We start from the raw sequence: 23,539 nt of genomic DNA on the forward strand, positions 1-23,539 counted from the left end.
TTCATATCCTTTGCCCACTTTTGAATGGGCTGTTTGTTTTTTTGTGGTTGAGTTTTGACAGAATCATATAGATTTTAGAGATCAGGTGCTGGTCGGAGATGTCATAGTTGAAAATTTTTTCCCAATCTGTAGGTGGTCTTTTTGCTCTTTTGGTGAAGTCTTTAGATGAGCATAGGTGTTTGATTTTTAGGAGCTCCCAGTTATCTGGTTTCTCTTCGCCATTTTTGGTAATGTTTTGTATTCTGTTCATGCCTTGTATTAGGGCTCCTAAGGTTGTCCCTATTTTTTCTTCCATGATCTTTATCGTTTTAGTGTTTATGTTTAGGTCTTTGATCCACTTGGAGTTAGTTTTTGTGCATGGTGTGAGGTATGGGTCCTGTTTCATTCTTTTGCAAATGGATATCCAGTTATGCCAGCACCATTTGTTAAAAAGACTGTCTTTTCCCCAATTAACTGACGCTGGGCCTTTGTCAAATATCAGCTGCTCACACGTGGATGGATTTATATCTGGGTTCTCAATTCTGTTCCATTGGTCTATGTGCCTGTTGTTGTACCAGTACCAGGCTGTTTTGACTACCGTGGCTGTATAATAGGTTCTAAAATCAGGTAGAGTGAGGCCTCCCACTTTCTTCTTCTTTCTCAGTACTGCTTTACTTATCCAGGGCTTCTTTCCCTTCCATATGAAGATGGTGATTTGTTTCTCCATCACATTAAAAAACGTCACTGGAATTTGGATCGGAAGTGCATTGTATGTATAGATGGTTTTTGGTAGAATAGACATTTTTACTATGTTAAGACTTCCTATCCATAAGCAAGGTATGTTTTTCCATTTATGTAGGTCCCTTTTAGTTTCCTGCACGAGTTACTTTGTAGTTTTCTTTGTATAGGTCTTTTACATCTTTGGTAAGATTTATTCCTAAGTATTTTATCTTCTTGAGGGCTATTGTGAATGGTATTGATTTGGTGATTTCCTCTTCGATGTTCTTTTTGTTGATATAGAGGAATCCAAGGGATTTTTGTATGTTTATCTTGTAACCTGAGACTCTGCCAAACTCTATTAGTTTCAGTAGTTTTCTGGAGGATTCCTTAGGGTTTTCTGTGTATAAGATCATGTCATCTGCAAATAGAGATAACTTTACTTCCTCCTTACCAGTCTGGATGCCCTTTATTTCTTTGTTTAGCCTAATTGCTCTGGCTAGGACTTCTAGCACAATGTTGAATAAGAGCGGTGATAAGGGGCATCCTTGTCTGGTTCCCGTTCTCAAGGGAAATGCTTTCAAGCTCTCTTCATTTAGAACGATGCTGGCTGTTGGCTTTGTATACATGCCCTTTACTATGTTGAGGAATTTTCCTTCTATTCCTATTTTGCTGAAAGTCTTTATCATGAATGGGTGTTGGACTTTGTCAAATGCCTTTTCTGCATCAATTGATGAGATCATGTGGTTTTTGTCTTTTGTTTTATTTATACGGTAGATTACATTAATGGTTTTTCTAATATTAAACCAACCTTGCATAAAACCTGGTATAAATCCCACTTGATAATGGTGAATTATTTTTTTTGATATTGTTGAATTCTATTGGCTAGAATTTTGTTGAGGATTTTTACATCCATGTTCATGAGGGATATAGGTCTGTAATTTTCTTTTTTTGTGGTGTCTTTACCTGGTTTTGGTATCAGGGATACGGTGGCTTCATAGAATGAGTTAGGTAGTATTCCATGATTTTCTATGCTTTGAAATATCTTTACTAGTAGCGGTGTTAACTCTTCTCTGAAAGTTTGGCAAAACTCTGCAGTGAAGCCGTCCAGGCCAGGGTTTTTTTTTTTTGTTGGGAGTTTTTTGATTACCTTTTCAATCTCTTTTTTTGTTACGGGTCTATTTAGTTGTTCTACTTCTGATTGTGTTAGTTTAGGTAGGTAGTGTTTTTCTAGGAATTCATCCATTTCTTCTAGGTTTGCAAATTTGTTAGAGTACAATTTTTCATGATAATCTGATATGATTCTTTTAATTTCAGTTGGGTCTGTTGTTACATGGCCCATTTCGTTTCTTATTCTTTTAATTTCAGTTGGGTCTGTTGTGATATGGCCCATCTCGTTTCTTATTCGGGTTATTTGTTTCCTTTCCTTTATTTCTTTTGTCAGTCTGGTCAATGGTTTATCAATTTTGTTAATTTTTTCAAAGAACCAGCTTTTGGCTTTGTTAATTCTTTCAATTGTTTTTCTGTTCTCTAATTCATTTAGTTCAGCTCTTATTTTTATTATTTGTTTTCTTCTAGTGCCTGATGGATTCTTTTGTTGCTTGCTTTCTATTTGTTCAAGTTGTAGGCACAGTTCTCTGATTTTGGCTCCTTCTTCTTTATGTATGTGTGCATTTATCAATATAAATTGACCTGTGAGCACTGCTTTTGCTGTGCTCCAGAGGTTTTGATAGAAAGTGTTTTCATTCTCGTTGCATTCTATGAATTTCTTTATTCCCTCCTTAATGTCTTCTATAACCCAGTCTTTTTTCAGCAGGGTATTGTTCAGTTTCCACGTATTTGATTTCTTTTCCCTGATTTTTCTATTATTGATTTCCACTTTTATGGCTTTGTGGTCTGAGAAGATGCTTTGTAATATTTTGATGTTTTGGATTCTGCAAAGGTTTGTTTTATGACCTAATATGTGATCTTTTCTAGAGAATGTTCCATGTGCACTAGAAAAAAAAGTATACTTTGCAACTGTTGGGTGGACTGTTCTGTAGAAGTCTATGGGGTCAAGTTGGTTGATTGTAGCAATTAGGTCTTCTGTGTCTGTACTGAGCTTCTTATTGGAAGTCTTGTCCTTCTCCAAAAGTGGTGTGTTGAAGTCTCCTACTGTAATTGTGGAGGTGTCTATCTCACTCTTCAGTTCTGTTAAAGTTTTTTTTATGTATCTTGCAGCCCTGTCACTGGGTGCATAAATATTTAATATGGTTTTATCTTCCTGGTCTATTGTCCCTTTAATCATTATGTGGTGTCCTCCTTTATCCTTTGTGGTGGATTTAACTTTAAAGTCTATTTTCTCAGAAATTAATAATGCTACTCTTGCTCTTTTTTGCTTGTTGTTTGCTTGATATATTTTTTTCCATCCTTTGAGTTTTAGTTTGTTTGTGTCTCTAAGTCTAAGGTGTGTCTCTTGTAGGCAGCATATAGACGGATCGTGTTTCTTTATCCAGTCCGAGACTCTGTGTCTCCTTATTGGTGCATTTAGTCGATTTACATTCAGCATAATTATAGATAAATAAGTGTTTAGTGTTGTCATTTTGATGCCTTTTTATGTGTTGCCGACAGCTTCATTTTTCCAGTTACTTTTTTGTGCTGAGACATTTTTCTTTGTAAATTGTGAGATCCTCATTTTCATAGTATTTGACTTTATGTTTGCTGAGTCGTTACGTTTTTCTTGGTTTTTGAGTTATGGAGTTGTTATACCTCTTTGTGGTTACCTTAATATTTACCCCTATTTTTCTAAGTAAAAACCTAACTTGTGTTGTCCTATATCGCCTTGTATCCCTCTCCATATGGCAGTTCTATGCCACCTGTATTTAGTCCCTCTTTTTGATTATTGTGATCTTTTACATATTGACTTCAATGATTCCCTGTTTTGAGCCTTTTTTTTTTTTTTTAATCTTAATTTGTTTTTGTGATTTCCCTATTTGAGTTGATATCAGGATGCTCTGTTCTGTGACCTTGTGTTGTGCTGTTATCTGATATTATTGGTTTTCTGACCAAACAATTTCCTTTAGTATTTCTTGTAGCTTTGGTTTGGTTTTTGCAAATTCTCTAAGCTTGTGTTTATCTGTAAATATCTTAATTTCGCCTTCGTATTTCAGAGAGAGTTTTGCTGGATATATGATCCTTGGCTGGCAGTTTTTCTCCTTCAGTGCTCTGTGTATGTCATCCCATTGCCTTCTTTACTGCATGGTTTCTGCTGAGTAGTCTGAACTTATTCTTATTGATTCTCCTTTGTAGGAGACCTTTCTTTTATCCCTGGCTGCTTTTAAAATTTTCTCTTTATCTTTGGTTTTGGCAAGTTTGATGATAATATGTCTCGGTGATTTTCTTTTTGGATCATTCTTAAACGGGGTTCGATGAGCATCTTGGATAGATATCCTTTCGTCTTTCATGATGTCAGGGAAGTTTTCTGCCAAGAGATCTTCAACTATTCTCTCTGTATTTTCTGTTATCTCTCCCTGTTCTGGAACTCCAATCACACGCAAGTTATTCTTCTTGATATAGTCCCACGTGATTCTTAGGGATTCTTCATTTTTTAAAATTCTTTTATCTGATTTTTCTTCTATTATATTGGTGTCAACTGCGTTTTCTCCAGCTCCTCCACTCTGCATTCCAATTGCTCGACTCTGCTCCTCTGACTTCCTATTGAGTTGTCTAATTCTGTAATTTTATTGTTAATCTTCTGGATTTCTGCATGCTGTCTCTCTATGGATTCTTGCAGCTTATTGATTTTTCCACTATGTTCTTGAATAATCTTTTTGATTTCTTCAACTGCTTTATCAGTGTGTTCCTTGGCTTTTTCTGTAGATTGCCTTATTTCATTTTTGAGGTCATCCCTGATGTCTTGAAGCATTCTGCAAATTAGTTTTTTATATTCTGCATCTGGCTATTCCAGGAGTGTATCTTCATTTAGGAAAGATTTTGATTCTTTAATTTGGGGAGTTGTAGAAGCAATCATGGTCTGCTTCTTTATGTGGTTTGATATTGACTGCTGTCTCCGAACCATCTATAAGAGATTGTAATGATTTATTTTATATTTGCTCACTGAGTCATATCTTCTTTTGTTTTCTTTCAATATACGTAGATGGGCTACTAGATTGCGCTGTCTTGATTGCTGTAGCCTTTGAATCACTTATATCCTATTACCAGCTGGTTTTGGGCTGTTACAAGATATATAAGCCTAAGAGTCTATTCACTATTCTTAAGTAGAATCTGATTTTCGGTCACCAAGTGTGTGGTGTAGACTGTCACCTATTCACTTAGAGGAGTAATGGTGATAGGTGTGTGCACCAGATTCTAGTAGCAGCAGGGGGTCACACTCCTGGGTGGGCAGGATGCTGACAGGCTTCCCCTAAGTGCCAGTGAGGTAGGTGTGTCTCTATTCCTTAAGCACTTTTGTGGGTGGCCTCTGCAGCTGTACCTTAGGCACCCAATGCATGTACCTCTAAAGACTGGTAGGTGTCACTATTCTCAGACCCCTGTGGCAGGAGGCTAGGTGGTTTCGGTGGAGCTTCAGCTTCCAGTTCCCTGTTGTGGGCCAGTGATGGCTCTGTTTAGTAGGTAGAGATATCAGATCTGGGAAACTTGTCTTTCCAGTAATACCCTAAAACAATTACAGTCAGATCACTATCAGAATTGCCTTTGCTTTATAATAGACACCTTGTTCCCTGTAGGGATGAAAGCCCAAGATTGTGGATCTCATATGCTTGGCTGGAGCTGGTTCTGTATTTTTAGTCCAATTTCGGGAAGTCAGGGAAGGATTTTTGGTCCCTGGGTTTTTTGTAGCTGCTTCTCTCAGGCCAGGAGAATGGGTTAGGAAAAGACAAAAAAAACAAAAAACAAAAACGCAGAGCACTTCACTGTCTGGCCCAGGAAATTCCAATATTAATGAAGCTACCTGGGAAGGGGAGGGGAGGGATCAGATAGATAGGAGAGAGTAGCACCCAGGAATATAGACAAAGTTACTTATCTTGCTTGGTGATGACTGTTTTATCTGAGACTCCCGAGGGGTGTATAGCCTGTGTGCTTTGGCTGGGTCAAGACTGTCCCTGAGGGTCAGGCCCGCATCCTGTGCTTGTGCTGTCTCAGAACCCATAGTCAGTTCCTCCACTCCTAGTCCAAAGCCCAGTGCCAAGGTTCCCCGGCTGGGACGCCGCACTCCAGGCTCCAAAACCAGTCGTTGTCTCCTGGTGACTTGTCCTCCTGTCAGCCCCGTCACCGCGCTGCCCACATGCACTGGCTGGGCTTCCCCTCAGGTCACTTCTGGGGGCTAGGGCTGCGTCCCATGTTTGCGCTGTCTCAGGACGCCGTGCTCAGCTCCCCTGTGCCCAGTCCAAAGCCCGGCGCCAAGGTTTTCTGACTGGGACGCTGGCTCTAGGCTCTGCAAACAGTTGCTGCTTCCCCGTTGTTGCTCATTCTCTCGTTAGCCGCGTCAGTGTGCAGCCTGCTTGCGCTGGCTGAGTCTCTGTCACTCAGGTCAACTCTTTAGATTTGTATTTGATGGTCAGGGTTCGTAGATTGTCATATATGTGATCGATTTACTTGTTTTTCCAAGTCTTTGTTGCAAGAGGGATCCGAGGTAGCTTCTACCTAGTCAGCCATCTTGGCCCCGCCTTGTATTTATTTTTATGTTCTGATTGAAACCTCTACTACTTAAGAGTTCAAGAAAAGAGAAGTTTCCCAAAGAGGTTAGTCCTTTAAAAGTTTGTTAAAGAAGCTTATGGGGGGAAAAAAGGCAGCAGCACATGAACACAAAAGCTCCAGAAATTTTAGTAACTGTTTTATAATGAAACTCTTTTCACCACACATATATATTAGGCAGGCTTAAGCACCTGCAAAGGTAAAAGACATTAGCAAAGCATATGATTATTAATCCTACTAACCTCTTGTCTCAAGAAGGGATTTTCCTTTTTGAGCTCTTCAGAAAGGTCTTCTCCCTCCAGCCATTCCTTCATGCCGGTCTGTTCAGCCCAAGCATTCACAGTCGCTAGGGCAGCAGCTCGAACATTGTTCTTATGGGAGAAGAGAATTAGCAAAAATATCAACTATGCTCTGGAGATAGGGGTGAAAAACTTGTTATATCTGAGAGTGAATCAAATTCTCTGGCTGTACTAAAACTTCAAAGTGAGGCAGAAACATAAAACTGAAATGTAAAGTTTTTTTTTTTTTCCCCCCAAATGTAAAGATCTTAGACTCTGTTAATTAGGCAAAACAATGAATTGGGCATAAAAATCATGTAAAAGGAATAAACTCCTTAAGATTTTCTTTCCTGAATCTCTGGGGGTTCATATGTTCAGGACTATCTGCTAAGGATTGTTATCCTATATGTCAGAAACCCCATAATGGTTAAGACTGAAACTGCTAATAATTCAACTGAAAATTTAAGTTATGTTTTTATATTAGTTTGTGTTCATTGAATCAGAGGGACTTATTGAGATAAAAAATATTAAAATAGCCCAATTCCTCAAATTAATTGAATCACAAAAAAGTAAACATTCAAATAGTTAATCTAGGGCTAAATACAAAAGGCCTGAAATTTGCAATGACACTAATCCCAGGACTGTGAAACCACACAGATCTCACTGAACTACTAGAAGACCTCACTCTAGTAGTTCAGGGAAAAAAGTAGAAACTCATGACTCCTAAATTCATATATTTATTCAGACTCTTTAAACCAATACTTTTTATAATGATTAGATTGAAATAAAAATAGCGAACAATTTACTTTGTGCATACTATGTGAGATGGCACAGTACACTGTACTTTACATATAAAAAAAAAAATATATAGACTCATTTAATTCTACAAGAAACTGAGCCCTAGATGAGATAAATAACTTATCTAAAGGTCACAAAGCTCAAATATGTGGGTATCTCAATACTGCTTGTGAGGTAAAAATGTTAACTATTTTCCCCCTAAAATTCTCTTCTTTATAAAGCATATGAACATACTCTAGAAAAGAGAATTATTCTTCACCCAAGAATGTGGCTGGCCTATTCCAGAATTCAGCTGCAGAGAGTCAGGTTTACCTTGCTGTCTCCAAGGACTGTGATGATAGGGATGCCCAAGTTCTTCACATGTTGCTTGATGTTTGGTCCCATGGCTGCTGCCAATTGCTGGAGGATGTTCAATGTCTGCTGCACCTGAGTAGAAAGAGCCAACACTTGAGGTTCAAACCACAAGTGAGCTGTGTTCAAAGTTTTGATGAGTTTGCTACTATATAATCAGTATAGTACGAAGTTTCTGGCCTTCTTCAGAGAGAAGAAGATCAAATAATTATGATGCTATCTTAGAAATAATTTTAAAGCCATGGCCTCTCCTTTTATCAGTTCATAAAACTGGATTACTAGAAATTTTAGACTGATGATTACACTGCTTTACAATTTTAACGTAAGGTAAACCCTGGTGTAAGAAAACCCTGACTCAACAATCTAAATGTAAAAATTAGAAATTAAGCATGTTTATGTGTGTTTGTGGGATGTGTATTATAAGAGGTTTTATATAAAGATACTTAATACTGGATTCCTGTAAATAAGGAGCCCTGGTGGTATTGTGGTTAAAGTCAGCAATCTGAGCCCACCAGCTGCTCCGAGGGAAGATGTGGCAGTCTGGTTCCATAAAGATTTGGAGCCTTGGAAACCCTATGGGGCAGTTCTACTCTGTTTTATGTGGTTGCTAGGAGTCAGAATCAACTCAACAGCAATGGGTTCAGTTCCTGTAAAAGGGAAATTCTGAGACTCAGGAAAATCAGATTAATAAGCCTTCCCCTTCCAGAAACCTATCTTGAGGTACACTTAAGAAATTTAAGGATGCTATTTTTTTTTTTTTTTTATTTCTAGTTTCAGAAGAGGACGTGAAACCCGGGATATCATGGCTGATGTCAGATGGATGCTGGCTGAAAGCAGAGAATACCAGAAGGATGTTTACCTGTGTTTCATTGACTACGCAAAGGCATTTGACTGTGTGGATCATAACAAATTATGGATAACACTGCAAAGAACGGGAATTCCAGAACACTTAATTGGGCTCATGAGGAACCTTTACATAGATCAAGAGGCAGTCGTTCAGACAGAACAAGGGGATACTGATTGGTTTAAAGTCAGGAAAGGTGTGCGTCAGGGCTGTATTCTTTCACCATACCTATTCAATCTATATGCTGAACAAATAATAGGAGAAGCTGGACTATATGAAGAAGAACGGGGCATCAGGATTGGAGGAAGACTCATTAACAACCTGTGTTATGCAGATGACACAACCTTGCTTGCTGAAAGTGAAGAGAACTTGAAGCACTTACTAATGAAGATCAAAGACCACAGCCCTCAGTATAGATTGCACCTCAACATAAAGGAAACAAAAATCCTCACAACTGGACCAATGAGCAACATCGTGATAAACAGAGAAAAGATTAAAGTTGTCAAGGATTTCATTTTACTTGGATCCACAATCAACAGCCATGAAGTAGCAGTCAAGAAATCAAAAGACGCATTGCATTGGGTAAATCTGCTGCAAAGGACCTCTTTAAAGTGTTGAAGAGCACAGACGTCACCTTGAAGACTAAGGTGTGCCTGACCCAAGCCATGGTATTTTCAATCGCATCAAACGCATGTGAAAGATGGACAGTGAATAAGGAAGACCAAAGAACTGACGCCTTTGAATTGTGGTGTTGGTGAAGAATATTGAACATACTATGGACTGCCAAAAGAACGAACAAATCTGTCTCATAAGAAGTACAACCAGAATGCTCCTTAGAAGCAAGGATGGCAAGACTGTGTCTTACATACTCTGGACATGTTGTCAGGAGGGATCAATCCCTGGAGAAGGACATCACGCTTGGCAGAGTACAGGGTCAGCAGAAAAGAGGAAGACCCTCGACAAAGTGGACTGACACAGTGGCTGCAACAATGAGCTCAAGTGTAACAACGATTTTAAGGATAGCTCAGGACCAGTGTTTTGTTCTGTTGTGCATGGGGTCGCTATGAGTCAGAACTGACCCGACGTCAGGTAACAACAACATTTGTAGTTCAAGGCAAATAAAGTGACCCTTCTTTTTCGCTAGTGAAGGCTGCATTGAAAAGGAGCGGGGGGCAGGGGCGGGGGGGTGCACAGGCGGAGAACAGGCATATGTACTACATACCAAGATTTTATTTGAATCATTGAGTCGACCCTTCAAGGCAGTTGGAAGTTCACCTATATTTGGTTGGATAAATTTTGCTTCATTGATAATGCTTGCCACTTCATCCAAGCCTTCTTTCCTGATCTTCCAATTCTTGTCACCAATCTTAGATACCAATTCTGAAGTGATTTTATCACTGAAAAATGGAAGACAACCCTTAATTCCAGACTCCTAAAAGAATAATTCCAGACTCCTAAAAGAATAATTCCAGACTCCTAAAAGAATAATGTCACAGAAGTACTCTTGACTAAGTTCAAAGGAGACACCATTAAGGATTCAGTACAATAAATAAACCATTTCACAGATTAAAACCTACCTGATCTCTGCCCTTGGCAAAAGATCAACAACATCATTGCCCCCTTCATCTGGTTCCTCGCCATCTTCTCCTTCATCTGTAGCACTTGCGCTGTGCTTGGAAATCCCTCTGGTTGGAGCAGGTGGGCTTTGTCCTTGCATCTACACACAAACAAATGAGCGAGGCTAATGAACTCAATAAGAGATATGAGAGTAAACAAATTAGAGAATAGTGCCTTTGTGAAAGTTCCACATTTATTCATAATACTTAATATTCATGCAGTAGAGCTTTTAATTCCTACGTAGATTCTAATTTTGAGTCTACACAGCAAAAGATATTTTTATACAAACTTACTAGAATCTGACTTCTCATCCTGAAGCTGTCTGTTCACTTGTGTGCCCAAGACAATACAGACCAAGTCTGCCAGTAGTTAGCAATTTCAGTTAGAAAGTTTATTCGAGGAGGGTCAAGTGTCTCTTTTTATTTTAAATTTAAAAAGTGTTATTTTTAATGTACTTTTGGAATAGAGAATACATTTACAGTGCTGAAATTCCAGATGTACAAAAGGATTTGAAGAGGAAAAATCTCTTGCCCTGTAGCATAGCTAACTAACTAGCACTCTTCCTTATGGGCAAAATCATCAATTTCTTACGAATTGTTCAGGAGGTATTTTAGGCATAAAAACCAAAAACCCACATACAAGCAAAATACACATATATTCTTTTTTTTTAATTGTACTTTAGATGAAGGTTTACAGAACAAACTAGCTTCTCATCAAACAGTACACACATTGTTTTATGACACTGGTTAACAACCCTACAACATGTCAACACTCTCCCTTCTCGACCTTGGGTTCCCTATTACCAGCTTTCCTGTCCCCTCCTGCCTTCTAGTCCTTGCTCCTAGGCTGGTATGCCCCTTTAGTCTCATTTTATTTTATGGATCTGTCTAATCTTTGGCTAAAGGGTGAACCTTAGGAAAGACTTCATTGCTAAGCTAAAAGGGTGTCCAGGGGCCATACTCTTGGGGTTTCTCTAGTCTGTCAGGCCAATAAGTCTGGTCTCTTTTTGTGAGTTAGTATTTTGTTCTACATTTTTCTCCAGCTTTGTCTGGGACCCTCTATTGTGATCCCTTGTCACCGCAGTCAGTGGTGGTAGCTGGGCACCATCTAGTTGTACTGGGCCCCGTCTGGTGGAGGTCGTAGTAGTTGTGGTCCATTAGTCCTTTGGACTAATCTTTTCCCTGTGTCTTTAGTTTTCTTCATTCTCCCTTGCTCCTGAAGGGGTGGGACCAGTGAAGTATCTTAAATGCTACTCACAGACTTTTAAGACCCCAGACGCTACTCACCAAAGTAGAATACAGAACATTTTCTTTGTATAATATGTTACGCCAATTAAACTAGATGTTCCCCAAGACCATGGTCCCCACAGCCCTCAGCCCAGTAATAGGTCCCTCGGGGAGTTTGGATGTGTCTATGGAGCTTCCATGACCCTGCCTTGTACAAGTTGTGCTGGCTTCCCCAGTATTATCTACTGTCTTACCCTTCTCCAAAGTTACCACTTCTCTATTGTCTAGTTAGAGTTTTTCCATCCCCACCCCTCCCCTGCCTTGTAACCATCAAAGATTGTTTCTTTTTGCATTGTAAACCCCTTCATGAGTTTTTATAGTAGTGGTCTCATACAATATTTGTCCTTTTGTGATTGATTTATTTCACTCAGCATAATGCCCTCCAGATACATCCATGTCATAAGATGCTTTGCCAATTCAGCATTGTTCTTTATCATTGCGCAGTACTCCATTGTGTGTATGTACCATAGTTTGTTTATCCATTCATTCATCAGTTTGTTTATCGGCATCTAGGATGTTTCTATCTTTTTGCTATTGTGAACAATGCTCCAGTGAACATGAGTGTGCATATGTCTATTCATGTGACGGCTCTTATTTCTCTAGGATATATTCCTATAAGTGGGATTGCTGGATCATATGGTATTTTTATTTCTAGCTTTTTTAGGAAGCACCGTATCATTTTCCAAAATGGTTGTACCATTTTGCATTTCCACCAGCAGTGCATAAGAGTTCCAGTTTCCCGCAGCCTCTCCAACATTTATTATTTTCTGTTTTTTGATTCGTGCCAGTAATGTCGGGGTGAGACGGTATCTCATTGTGGTTTTGATTTGCACTTCTCTAATAAAAAAAAAATTTTTTTTTTTTTTTTAATGGCTAGTGATCACGAACATTTCCTCATGTGTCAGCTTCTTAAATGTCTTCTTTGGTGATGTTTCTGTTCACTTCCTCTGCACCTTTTTTAATTAGATTATTTGTCTTTTTGTTGTAAAGGTGTTGGATTTTCCTGTGGATTTTAGAGATTAGTTAGACGGTTGTTGGGTCTGTAATAGCCAAACATTTCTTCCCAGTCTGTAGGTTCTCCTTTTACCCTTTTGGCGAAGTCTTTTGATGAGCATAAGTGTTTAATTTTTAGAAGACCCCAGTTATCTAGCTTATTTTCTGGAGTTTGTGTGTTGTTAGTTATGGTTTGTATCCTGTTAATACCATGTACTAGGGCCTCTAATGTTGATCCTATTTTTTCTTCTATGATCTTTATAGTTTTTGGTTTTATATTTAGGTCTTTGATTCATTTCGAATTAGTTTTTGTGTATGGCATGAGATATGGGTTCTGTTTAATTTTTTTTGCAGATGGACATCCAGTTTTGCCAGCACCATTTGTTAAAAAGGCTGTCTTTTCCTTATTTGATAGACTTTGGGCCCTTGCCGAAGATCAGGTGACTGTAGGTGGATGGATTTACATCTGGGTTCTCAATTCTGTTCCACTGGTCAACGTATCTGTCACTGTACCAGTACTAGGCTGTTTTGACTACCACAGCTGTATAGTAGGTTCTGAGGCCAGGTAGCGTGCGTCTTCCTACTTTATTCTTTAATAGTGCTTTATTTACCCAGGGCCTCCTCCCTTTCCGTATAAATGAAGTTAATGATTAGTTTTTCCATCTCTTTAAAGAATGTTTTTGGTATTTGGATCAGGATCGCATTGTATTTGTACATTGCTTTGGGTAGAACTGTCATTTTCACATTGTTGAGTCTACCTATTTATGAGCATGGTATGGTTTTCCATTTATATAGATTTTTTTGGTTTCTTGCAGTAGTGTTTTGCAGTTTTCTTTGTATAGGCCTTTTACACCCCTGATTAGATTTATTCCTAAGTATTTTATTTTTTTAGGGGCTATTATAAATGGTATTGTTTTCTTGATTTCCTTTTCATTTTTCTCCTAATTGGTGTATAGCATAGCAATCCGACTGATTTTTGTATGTTTATTGTGTATCAGGCTATTCTGCTGAGTCTACTAGTTCCAGTAGTTTTCTCATGGAGTCTTTTAGGTTTTCTATGTATAGTATCATATCATACGGAAATAGGGACAATTTCACTTCTTCATTATCAATTTGGATGCCCTTTACTTTTCTTACCTTATTGCTCTAGTTAGGACTTCCAGCACAATGTTAAATGGGAGATAAAGGGTATCCTTGTCTTGTCCCTGTTCTCAAGAGGAATGTTTTCAGCCACTCTCCACTAAGAATGATGTTGGCTGCAGGTTTTATATAGATGCCCTTTATTATGTCGAGAAATTTTCCTTCTACATCTATTTTATTGACAGTTTCTATCAGGAATGGGTGTTGGACTTTGTCAAACGTCTTTTCTGCATCGATTGAGACGATCATATGGTTCTTTTATTTATGTGCTGGATTACCTTGATTGACTTGCTAATGTTGAACCATTCTTACATAATACCTGGTATGAATTCTACTTGGTCATGGTGTACTAAATTTTTTGATAAGATGCTGAATTCTACTGGCTAGAATTTTGTTGAGGATTTTTGTATCTATATTCATGAGAGATACTGGTCTGTCATTTTCTTCTTTTGTGGTGTCTTTACCTGGTTTTGGTACCAGGGTTAAGCTAGCTTCATAAAAGAAATCCGGAAATACTCCTTCCTTTTCTATGTTCTGAAATAGTTTGAATAGTATTGGAGTAAGCTCTTCTCCGCAAGTTTGGTAGAATTCTCCAGTGAAGCCATCTGGGCCAGGGCTTTTTTTGTTGGGAGTTTTTTTTTTTTTTAAATTACCTTTTCAGTCTCTTTTCTTATTTTGAGTCTGTTCAGATTTTCAACATCATTTTGTGTTAGTTTGGGTAAGTAGTGTCTTTCTAGAAATTTGTCCATTTCCTCTAGGTTTTCAAATTTGTCGGAGTATGGATTTCTATAATACTGTTACAATTCTGTTTCATTTGGGTCTGTTGTAATGTCCCTCATTTCATTTCTTATTTGGGTTATTTACATACTGTCTTGTTTTTCTTTTGTCAATTTTGCCAGTGGTTTGTCGATCCTTTTAAAAAAACAACTTCTGGTTTTGCTGATTCTATTTTTTTATTCTCCATTTCATTTATTTCCGTTCTGAACTTTATTATTTTCTTTCTTCTGGTGGCTGTGGGCTTCTTTTGCTGTTCTCCATTTGTTTGAGTTGTGTAGCCAATGTTTTGATTTTGTCCCATTCTTCTTTTTTGATGTGTACATCTATTGCTATAAATTGATTTTTAAGCACTGCCTTTGCTGTGTTCCAAGGGTTTTGGTATAATGTGTTTTCATTCTCATTTGATTCTAGGAATTTTTTATTCCATTTTTTATTTCTTCTATTACCCAGAGGTTTTTAAACAGGGTGTTACTCAGTTCCATGTAATTAGTTTTGTTTTTTTTTTTTCTTTCTTGCTCTTTCTCTTGTTAATTTCTACTTTGAGGGCACTGTGATCAGAGAAGATACTTTGTATTATCTCAGTGTTTTGGATTTTGTTGAGGGTTGCTTTGTGGCCTAAGATGTGGTCTATTCTGGAGAATGTTCCATGTGCACTGGAAAAGAATGTGTACTTTGCAGCTGTTGGGTGGAGTGTTCTATATGTCTATGAGTTCAAGTTGGCTGATTGTGGCCTTTAGGTCTTCTGTATCTTTGTTGGGAAACCCTGGTGGCATAGTGGTTAAGAGCTATGGCTGCTAACCAAAAGGTTCACAGTTCAAATCCACCACATGCTCCTTGGAAGCCATATGGGGCAGTTCTGCTCTGTCCTATGAGTTGGAATTGACTTGATGGCAACAGGTTTGGGTTTTGGTTTTTTTTTTTGGTATCTTTGTTGAGTTTCTTTCTAGATGTTCTCTCCTTTACCAAGAGTGGTGTGTTGAAGTCTCCTAGTATTATTGTGGAACTGTCAATTTCTCTCCTCAGTGCCGTTAGAGTTCGTTTCATGTGTTTTAGAGCCTTATCATTATGTGCACATATATATATATTCTTTATTACAAAGGATTGAAAGTTTACATTTAACCAATTGATGCAAGTATTCTAAAGTATACCAATGGTTTATATAATTTGGAGAACCTTTACCTTTTCAAATTCTGCATCTATCTGGGATAGGAGGGCAGGCTTCTCATCCTCAAAGAACATTCGCAAAGATGGACCGACATACAGATACATCACACCAAGCAGGGTGATGGCAGAAGTCCTCACAGCCTGTCAGACAGAACAAAAAGAACTTTCCATTTCAGAACAGATCCACAAAGGTGGCTATAATGCTGCTATATATATGCTCCTATGTACTCACTGGGTTTGTTGCAGCAAGAGCTGTCTTCACATTGCTAATGAAAGCTTTGACATTCAACCTAGAAGAAATACCATTTAGAGTGAAAAGCAAATGAAACTCTCAAAATATTCAATAGAGTTTTATAAAGCCTGGACTGGCTACCTTTGGATATGTCCCTAGCTCTCATCTATTCTGCGTGCACTCACTTTAAAGCAAGCTATAAATACCATCTATACATATGCTGATTACTCCTGAATCAAGTTTGGATGTCTCTCCAGAACTCCAGGTTCATATATCCAACTGCCTTTGTGACATCATCATTTGTATGTTTAGCAGATACCCTACACTTAACATGTCAAAACCGATTGTCCCTTTCCCACGGTCTTCCCAACCTCAGTAAAGAGCCACATCATGTCATCCTTGATCCTTCTCTCCTGTTCAGCTCTACTTTCAAAATATACGAGTCCTAACACTTCTGCCTCTATGATCTATGTCCAAGCCACTATAATCTCTTGATGGAATTATTCCAATAGCCTACAGTCTCCCTGCTTCTGCCCTTGGCTCCCTATCTATTCTAACTGCAGCTGGAATGATACTGTTACTCTTCTGCTCTAAACCTAAGGGTTTACCAACTTACTCAAAACTCTGAGGCCTTACATGACCTACCTCCTATTCTTTCTCTGATTTTATCTCATGCCACTCCCACCCCTTCACTCATTCCATTCCAGCCATGCTGGTCTCTGTGCTATTTTTGAATATGTCATGCATACTCCTACTTGAGGGCTTTTGTAGTTACTGTTCCTATGATTTAAACCAAACCAAACCAAACCCAACCCAGTGCCGTCGAGTCGATTCAGACTCATAGCAACCCTATGGGACAGAGTAGAACTGCCCCATAGAGTTTCCAAGGAGCACCTGGCGAATTTGAACTGTTGACCTTCTGGTTGGCAGCCATAGCACTTAATCACTGTGCCAACAGGGTTTCCTCCTATGATCTAGAATGCTCAAATTTCCAGAGCTTGTTCCTTCATTTCCTACAGGGCTCTGCTCAAATATTTATTTTCAGGAAGGACTCTCTGCCTACCCCATTGAAAATAACACCATTGCAACCACTCCAAGATGACACTGCTAAACCCCTTATCCTGCTTTATTTTTATTCTATAGTTCTTATACCTCTTAATATATTTTTACTGTTTACTGTCTATTGCCCCTTACTCAAATATATGTCCCATGAAGGTAAGAATCTAATTTTGACCATGATATATTCTCAGGACCTGGAATATTGTAAAAGTACAGTAAATAGTTGTTACATGAATGAATAAATGAGAGGTCATGGATGAATTAAAAAAAATTCACCTGGTTTGTGTGTTATGCCAAGAGATCAGTTTTACATCACAGGCTGTACTATTAAGAAGAAATTATAATAATACATTCGACTATGGGAAGACACCAGAGAAACAGATGTATCAAACAATTCTTTGCATTACTTGCTATTTCCTCCATTGGTAGAACTCAGAATGCTGTTTTGCAGGATATTAAGAGGTGTGTTGTAAAAAGTGGCATGACACAGAGAAAGGCAGTGTGCTTTCTCAAAAACGAGATAGCTATGTTAAATATTATAATTACCAATCAGAAACTGGCAAAATATGTAATTATCTCCCACTTGATTTCTTTGCGACTTACCCAGAAAATCCAAATTCTTTTATTGCATTTGATAGCCAATTCAGAGTTTCTGATTGATTCTTGGGATTCTTCTGTGAGAAAGCCATTGACATAACCTAGAATAGGGAAAAACAATAATGAAAACAGATATGTGTTTTCTTTCACATTTCCCAAAGAAATATAGCATGGCAATAAGACAGATGTGGGGATAAGCACAGTTTTTCTGATGTTAAAACAACTGTTGAGAATACCTTAGGAAAAAAACGTTTAGCTTTTACAAGAAAATGAGGTAAGTGCCAGTAGCATTAAAAGCATTCTGGAGTGTTTACATCTTTTCATTAGTGATCACCATGCTATTGTACAGTCATAAGAGAAAATTATTCTCATCTTTTACAGAATATTCTTGATTGAGATAAAATTTTAATTATCAGGGAACAGTCTGTTATTAAAGGTTAAAATAAAAATGCAGTAATCAAAAGGGTTTTACTCAAGAAGATAACTAGAGTTTAATGAGTAAGTCTGTAATTACATTTTGGGAGAAACTGGGGAAACTTGGGAAAAGAATGCTCTGTATCACTAACCTGTTCAGCTGTCCATGGCAACATAGAAGCTTCAGCTATTGCTGTCATAGCTTCTTTTGCATTGTTCCCACATTTCACATCTCCGATCTTGTCTACCAGGCCGTCTAATACAATCTGAGCTGATGTTTTGGAAAAGTTTCCCTTCTGGGCAATGAGAGCAACTATGTGAAGCTTCATCTGCATCACCTGACAAGGATAAGCATCATAACATTATGATTAAACCAAAGACATTTATTTATTTACTTATTTTTATAGCAGCCTGAAGATGTAACACAGTTAGGGACAGCTGAGAACACAAGCAAACTAAAACCAGAATTTTAAACAAAGAAGCAGGATAACCTTTATGCTTTAATTGTTATCAAATAAAGTAGGTAAGTGACAGTGAAGAGACAAAAAAATCGAAACCACTCAATGGCTTCACACACAAGAAACATGAACGACATATATCTTATTAATGGAATTTAAAAAAATCACTTGATCATCTCAACAGATGCAAAAAAAAAAAACTACTTGACAAAATCCAACACCTTTTCATGAGGTCTATATACATTTAGAAAAGGAGAAAATTTTTTTCTTTATTTCCTTCTTTATCACTTTCCTATACCTCTCGCTACAACCATTTGGTAGACTAATTTTAACTCTATTATCAGTTAATGAGATCAAAAACTATGAGTTAAATTTTCATCGGCAAATTAAATACTGCATTTATTTTTTACCCAAATGAGTAAGAAAGCAATCTCATTATTACCCAAGGACTTCAAGGCCTACATAATAAGGAGAAAAATATACCTAAATGTATATTAACTCATAATTATATAGTTATATATTTAACAAAAATCCATCAATTTCACAGTTCGTTTAAAAAGATGACATGTTGGCTGAGTGATTTAAAAAAGGCCATGCTAAAAATCATCATGAAAAACTATACCTATTATGTCACAGGATGATGTTACAGAAATTATTTTTTTTTTAAAAGACATTAAATCTCCAATTTAAAAATACCTGAAAATTAGTTTCTTTCCACCCAGGTTTCTTGGCCAGCATTCTCACTAATGCTTGGCATGGCATTTCATTTCGGTCCATTAGTTCAACAGCCTTGAAGTAAAATACAAGTGACAGGGTTAAGGGATTAAAGACAAGTTCCAAGACAACCATAAACATGAAAATCAAGTAAGTGGTTACCTCTGAAAGAGAGAGGGGAATGGAATTGAGGACGGTTATAGCTTGGAGCCCTGGTGGGCCCACTGGTTAAGAGTTTGGCTGCTAACCAAAAGGTTGGAACTTCAAACCCACCAGCCACTCTTTGGAAACCCTATCGGGCAGTTCTACTCTGTCCTATAGGGTTGCTAAGAGTGGGAATAGATTCAACAGCAATGGGACGAAAATGAGTATAGAGGGAGCTTACATATGCTACAATGCTTTATTTCTTAAGCTGAATGCTTGGTGTGGCTGTTATATTATCGCTAAAAAAAAAATTTTTTTTTTTTTTTTTTTGACATTTGAGGAATTCACAAATTATTTGTTCAAGGAAATTAACAGTAACAGTTTTCATTTGCTTAGTGTGGCAGAATCTGTTTATACATACTTCGTGTTATTTAATTTTCCCACAAACAGTAAAGCAGAGTATATTAGAAGTGGTTAAACAATTATTTCAAAGCACAGAGTATATGCCAAAATGATCTGCTGTGCTTCTTTCCAACACTGGATTTTTTAAAGGATTTTCTCCCACCAAGGGATTGTTCTGTTCTACTAAGGAATCACGGTGACAGAAGGTAAACAAAGACATGGATTAAAGGTGGTTTAAATGGAGAGAGATGTATGTCTAGTAAGTTTAATGAACAAGTACCAAAATTCTGAAATTCATCTAAGCCTTATTATTCAGAACAAGATTCTAATTTTCTTGAATAAGTCAAGTTTATGAGATGAGAGAACGTAGATGTTGAAAGATAACAAACATAACACAGCTACAGAAAACAAATAACCAAAAAACCTCCACCATATCTTTAGCTAACACAGTGAAACATACTTATTGGTTATAAATCACAGCAATTAGGACAAGTACTTTGTCCATTTCATTGCTCCCATAAAATCTGATTTTCTTTCACACTCCATTTATCCCTCTGGACCTACCTTCTGGAACTCTTCCATACAGGCCAGCCGTTCCTTCCAGTTACTACTGTCTAGAAGCTGTATACAGGTGGGGGGAAGGACAGCTGAAGCTTTTTCTTCACATACTTCTATCTGTAAGATACAAAAACATGTTAAAATTAGGAGCTGCTTAAGGAAACAGACTGTAAAAATGTAAAAATACCCCAGCCAAAACTAAAAGAACACTCTCACAGGTATGCTACAGTATGTGAGCCTTTTATTATACAGCCTTAGGGCTGCTGTGAGTTAGGACAGACTTGACGGCAACAGATTTGGTCTGGTTAAAGGGAAGTTTGTCCAAGGCATAGTTTCAATAACCTAAAAGACATTAACTATTTGTTGTAGAATCCAGAAAAGAAAGAACTCAAATCTTCTCATAGGTCTCAACTTCCCGTGATTTTACAAGTTTGAGACAGTATATGATACTGACCGAGAGCTCAGGCTCTACTATTTCTTTGGTATCCAATCCTTTCTTGTTCTTGGTTCCAGTGCTCCCTGCACCTCCTGGTGCAGCTGGTTTCCCCTTCTTAGGTGGTCCACCAGCCTAAAAACAATTAAAATAAATAAATAAAACCATTTAAGGATTTATAACTTTTCTGGGTCATAGACCCCCTTGAAAATTTGATTAAAATGAGGGCTCGGATTACAAAATTTGATAAAATTTATACAATTTTATCATCATATAAAATGATTTTATATATTACAATACTTTCTTGTGCTGTCAAATTTAGTAGTTTCAAGGGCAGAGAGACCTCTTGAACACCATCCATGATGAAATCCACAGAATTCATGTTAAGAACCTCTGATTTAGGATGAGCTAATGAGATAAATACAAATGACTGACTCACGTTTAGCTGAAGAATTAATTTTACCCAAATTGAGGTCTGGCCTTTGCCCTCGGCTACTAGAAAGTGATCTCTAGGCCCCTGGAGTGTCCTGACTGATAGGAATGCCTTTGCTTGACTGGGGCTTTGGCTTCTGGACAATCTAACAATGTGATTTATGATGGGCGCTTTGAGCCATGCCTTATCAGTTCTGACCTCTGGAAGAACTGGAGACTACAAAGACTACAAGCATTAGTCTGACTTCCAGGAGGGTCTGGAGACTAAAGGTCAGCCACATAGGGAATATGTAAGTGAACCCCAATAAAAAACTTTGGACACCAAAGCTTCAGGTGAGTTTGCCTGGTTGGTAATACTCTGAGTATTGTCACATATTGTACCCAGGGGGAGATAACACTGTTCAGGATTCCATGGGGGAAAAGACAATCAGAAGCTCTGTGTTTAGGCCCCTCTCAGACTTTACCCTATGGCAGTCTTGTGGGTCCGGTTCCCTCTGACTTAGCAGTTTGCCCTAACTTATGGAAGACTAGATTACATATTTACAGATTAATTTGGGAACTGGCATCCTGCCTTTAAATGGCTCTAAATCTTTCCTACATTAGTAAAGACCAGTTTCTAAGTTAAAACTTTTACGCATATTAAATCACAAGGTACCCCAGTCATAGTGGAATATATCACCATTCATTGTAAAACTGTACAGTTTGCAAAGAAAAGAGGATTGTCAGAGCAATCTCAATGAGTGTTCTGGTTATGCTGAAGATGGCCATTTCATTGAATCTTTTTGTGATAGTCATTTTTTTTAGGTAACTTGCTTGGGTTTTACAAATATATAATCATATAATCTACAAATAATGATAATTTTACCTCTTCTCAATATTATCATCTCTTACTTTCTTTAGTCTAATTATAGAACATTATTAAACAAAAATGGTAACAGCAAGCATTTTTTGTTTTATTTCTTACTTTAATGGGAATGCTTCTAGTGTTTCACCATTAAGCATTAGGCTGGCTTTTGGTTGGCTACTTTTATTGCCATCTGCAGATCTGCCAATATATATTTAATCATATCAAAGTATTCATCCATTTCTATGTAGTTAAAAATTTTTATCAAGAAGATATGTTGAAATATATTACATTCTGTTTCAATGTCTGAAATTATAGTTTTTTTTTATCTATTATAATGTTAATATCGACCCATCTTTGTAATCTTGGAATAAATTTCATTCATTCTGGTCATGTTTTTTTTATTATACCACTTATATTCTATCTGCTAATATTCTATTTAAATGTCTTAATCTAAATTCATTATACCCTGGTTTTAAAAGGTCACAAGAAAATAGCAGTATGTCACAAGGTACACAGCCAACAGTAGTTAACAGTTTTATGGCAACAGAGTTGCCAATTTTCACATTGTTCTTTCTACCTATTTTGGATATTTGTTAAGAAATGTCCCAAACTTGAAAAGTATGACAGAGGATGAAAGGAGCCTTCGGCATTCAGGCCAGTTTGCAACCAATGTTATCTTGAACATATTCCAAGAATTTAAGGTCGGTTAGCAAAACTAAGATGCTAGTTTAACCAGCATTCTAATCAAACAGCAACTTGCCACTTCATTCAGCAGTACAATTTTGTGGGCTCACAATAACAACACCATAAAGGGATTTTATTGTTTTCTAATTCTAAAAATGGAAAATTTTATGTTTTTTGATTAACTAGAATAGCACTTCTTGAGCCTCCCCTGTAATCACATTCTCTCTATATAGAGATATCTCAATGAAAATATCTATTTATCTTTTAAAAAAGGGAATGGAAAAAGGTTGCCTTTGCTTTCTTTTTTTTTTTTTCAAGAAATCTTCATAATATAAGAAGGCAAGCTAGTTTGGACATGGAAAGGTTTAGAAAGCTAAGAGGGGGCTGCAGTAAGAAAATATGGACAGTTCTTAAGGTGTCAGGGCAGGTCATTGTCAAAAGAGACAGGAGCTAGGGAACAAGGAGAAAAAGCTGCTGTCTCCCTATACTAGAAATGCTGGGGAGACAGCATAATATGGCAGAAAGTACACAGGCTCTGGAAGTAGAGGTACCTGGGTCCAAATCCCAGATTTGCCATGCCATTTATTCAAATATATCTTGAACTCCTACTATATGTCAGGAACTGTTGTATGCATGGGGGGTCAAAGAGCATGAATATCCCTATCCTTTTAAGTTTATAATTTAGTGTGGGGAAACAGTAAACCAACTAACAAACGAACAGAGTGAATGGTGAGTATGTATAGGATACTTAACCTCACTGAGCCTTAATTTCGTTTTTTTAGGAAAACAAGCATCAGAAAACATCTACCTCAAGGGTTGTTATGAAGATTAAATAAAATTACACAAGTAAAGTGCTTCACAAAATGATGCTCACTAAATATCAGTCTTCTTCCCTCAATTCCATGCCGGACTTCTGGGTGGGGAGTGGCG

At 37.5% G+C, this 23,539-nt stretch overlaps 1 protein-coding gene across 4 annotated transcripts in view; it reads right to left on the reverse strand.

Annotated features, from left to right (window-relative positions):
* The window catches only part of CKAP5 (cytoskeleton associated protein 5), a 113,398-nt gene that overhangs the window by 40,849 nt on the left and 49,010 nt on the right, over positions 1-23,539 (reverse strand). For all 4 annotated transcript variants that reach the window (XM_049891048.1, XM_049891045.1, XM_049891046.1 and 1 more), the window contains exons 14-24: positions 20,668-20,781; positions 20,220-20,330; positions 19,092-19,184; positions 18,090-18,275; positions 17,530-17,624; positions 15,868-15,925; positions 15,651-15,776; positions 10,236-10,375; positions 9,881-10,055; positions 7,776-7,889; positions 6,630-6,758 (exon numbers count right to left, since the gene is read on the reverse strand). In XM_049891048.1, coding sequence (XP_049747005.1) covers positions 6,630-6,758; positions 7,776-7,889; positions 9,881-10,055; positions 10,236-10,375; positions 15,651-15,776; positions 15,868-15,925; positions 17,530-17,624; positions 18,090-18,275; positions 19,092-19,184; positions 20,220-20,330; positions 20,668-20,781 — 1,341 coding nt within the window. The remainder of the gene's footprint in view (positions 1-6,629; positions 6,759-7,775; positions 7,890-9,880; positions 10,056-10,235; positions 10,376-15,650; positions 15,777-15,867; positions 15,926-17,529; positions 17,625-18,089; positions 18,276-19,091; positions 19,185-20,219; positions 20,331-20,667; positions 20,782-23,539) is intronic.

The sequence above is a fragment of the Elephas maximus genome, chromosome 7 (assembly GCF_024166365.1).
Source record: "Elephas maximus indicus isolate mEleMax1 chromosome 7, mEleMax1 primary haplotype, whole genome shotgun sequence".
Classification (NCBI taxonomy): domain Eukaryota; kingdom Metazoa; phylum Chordata; class Mammalia; order Proboscidea; family Elephantidae; genus Elephas; species Elephas maximus.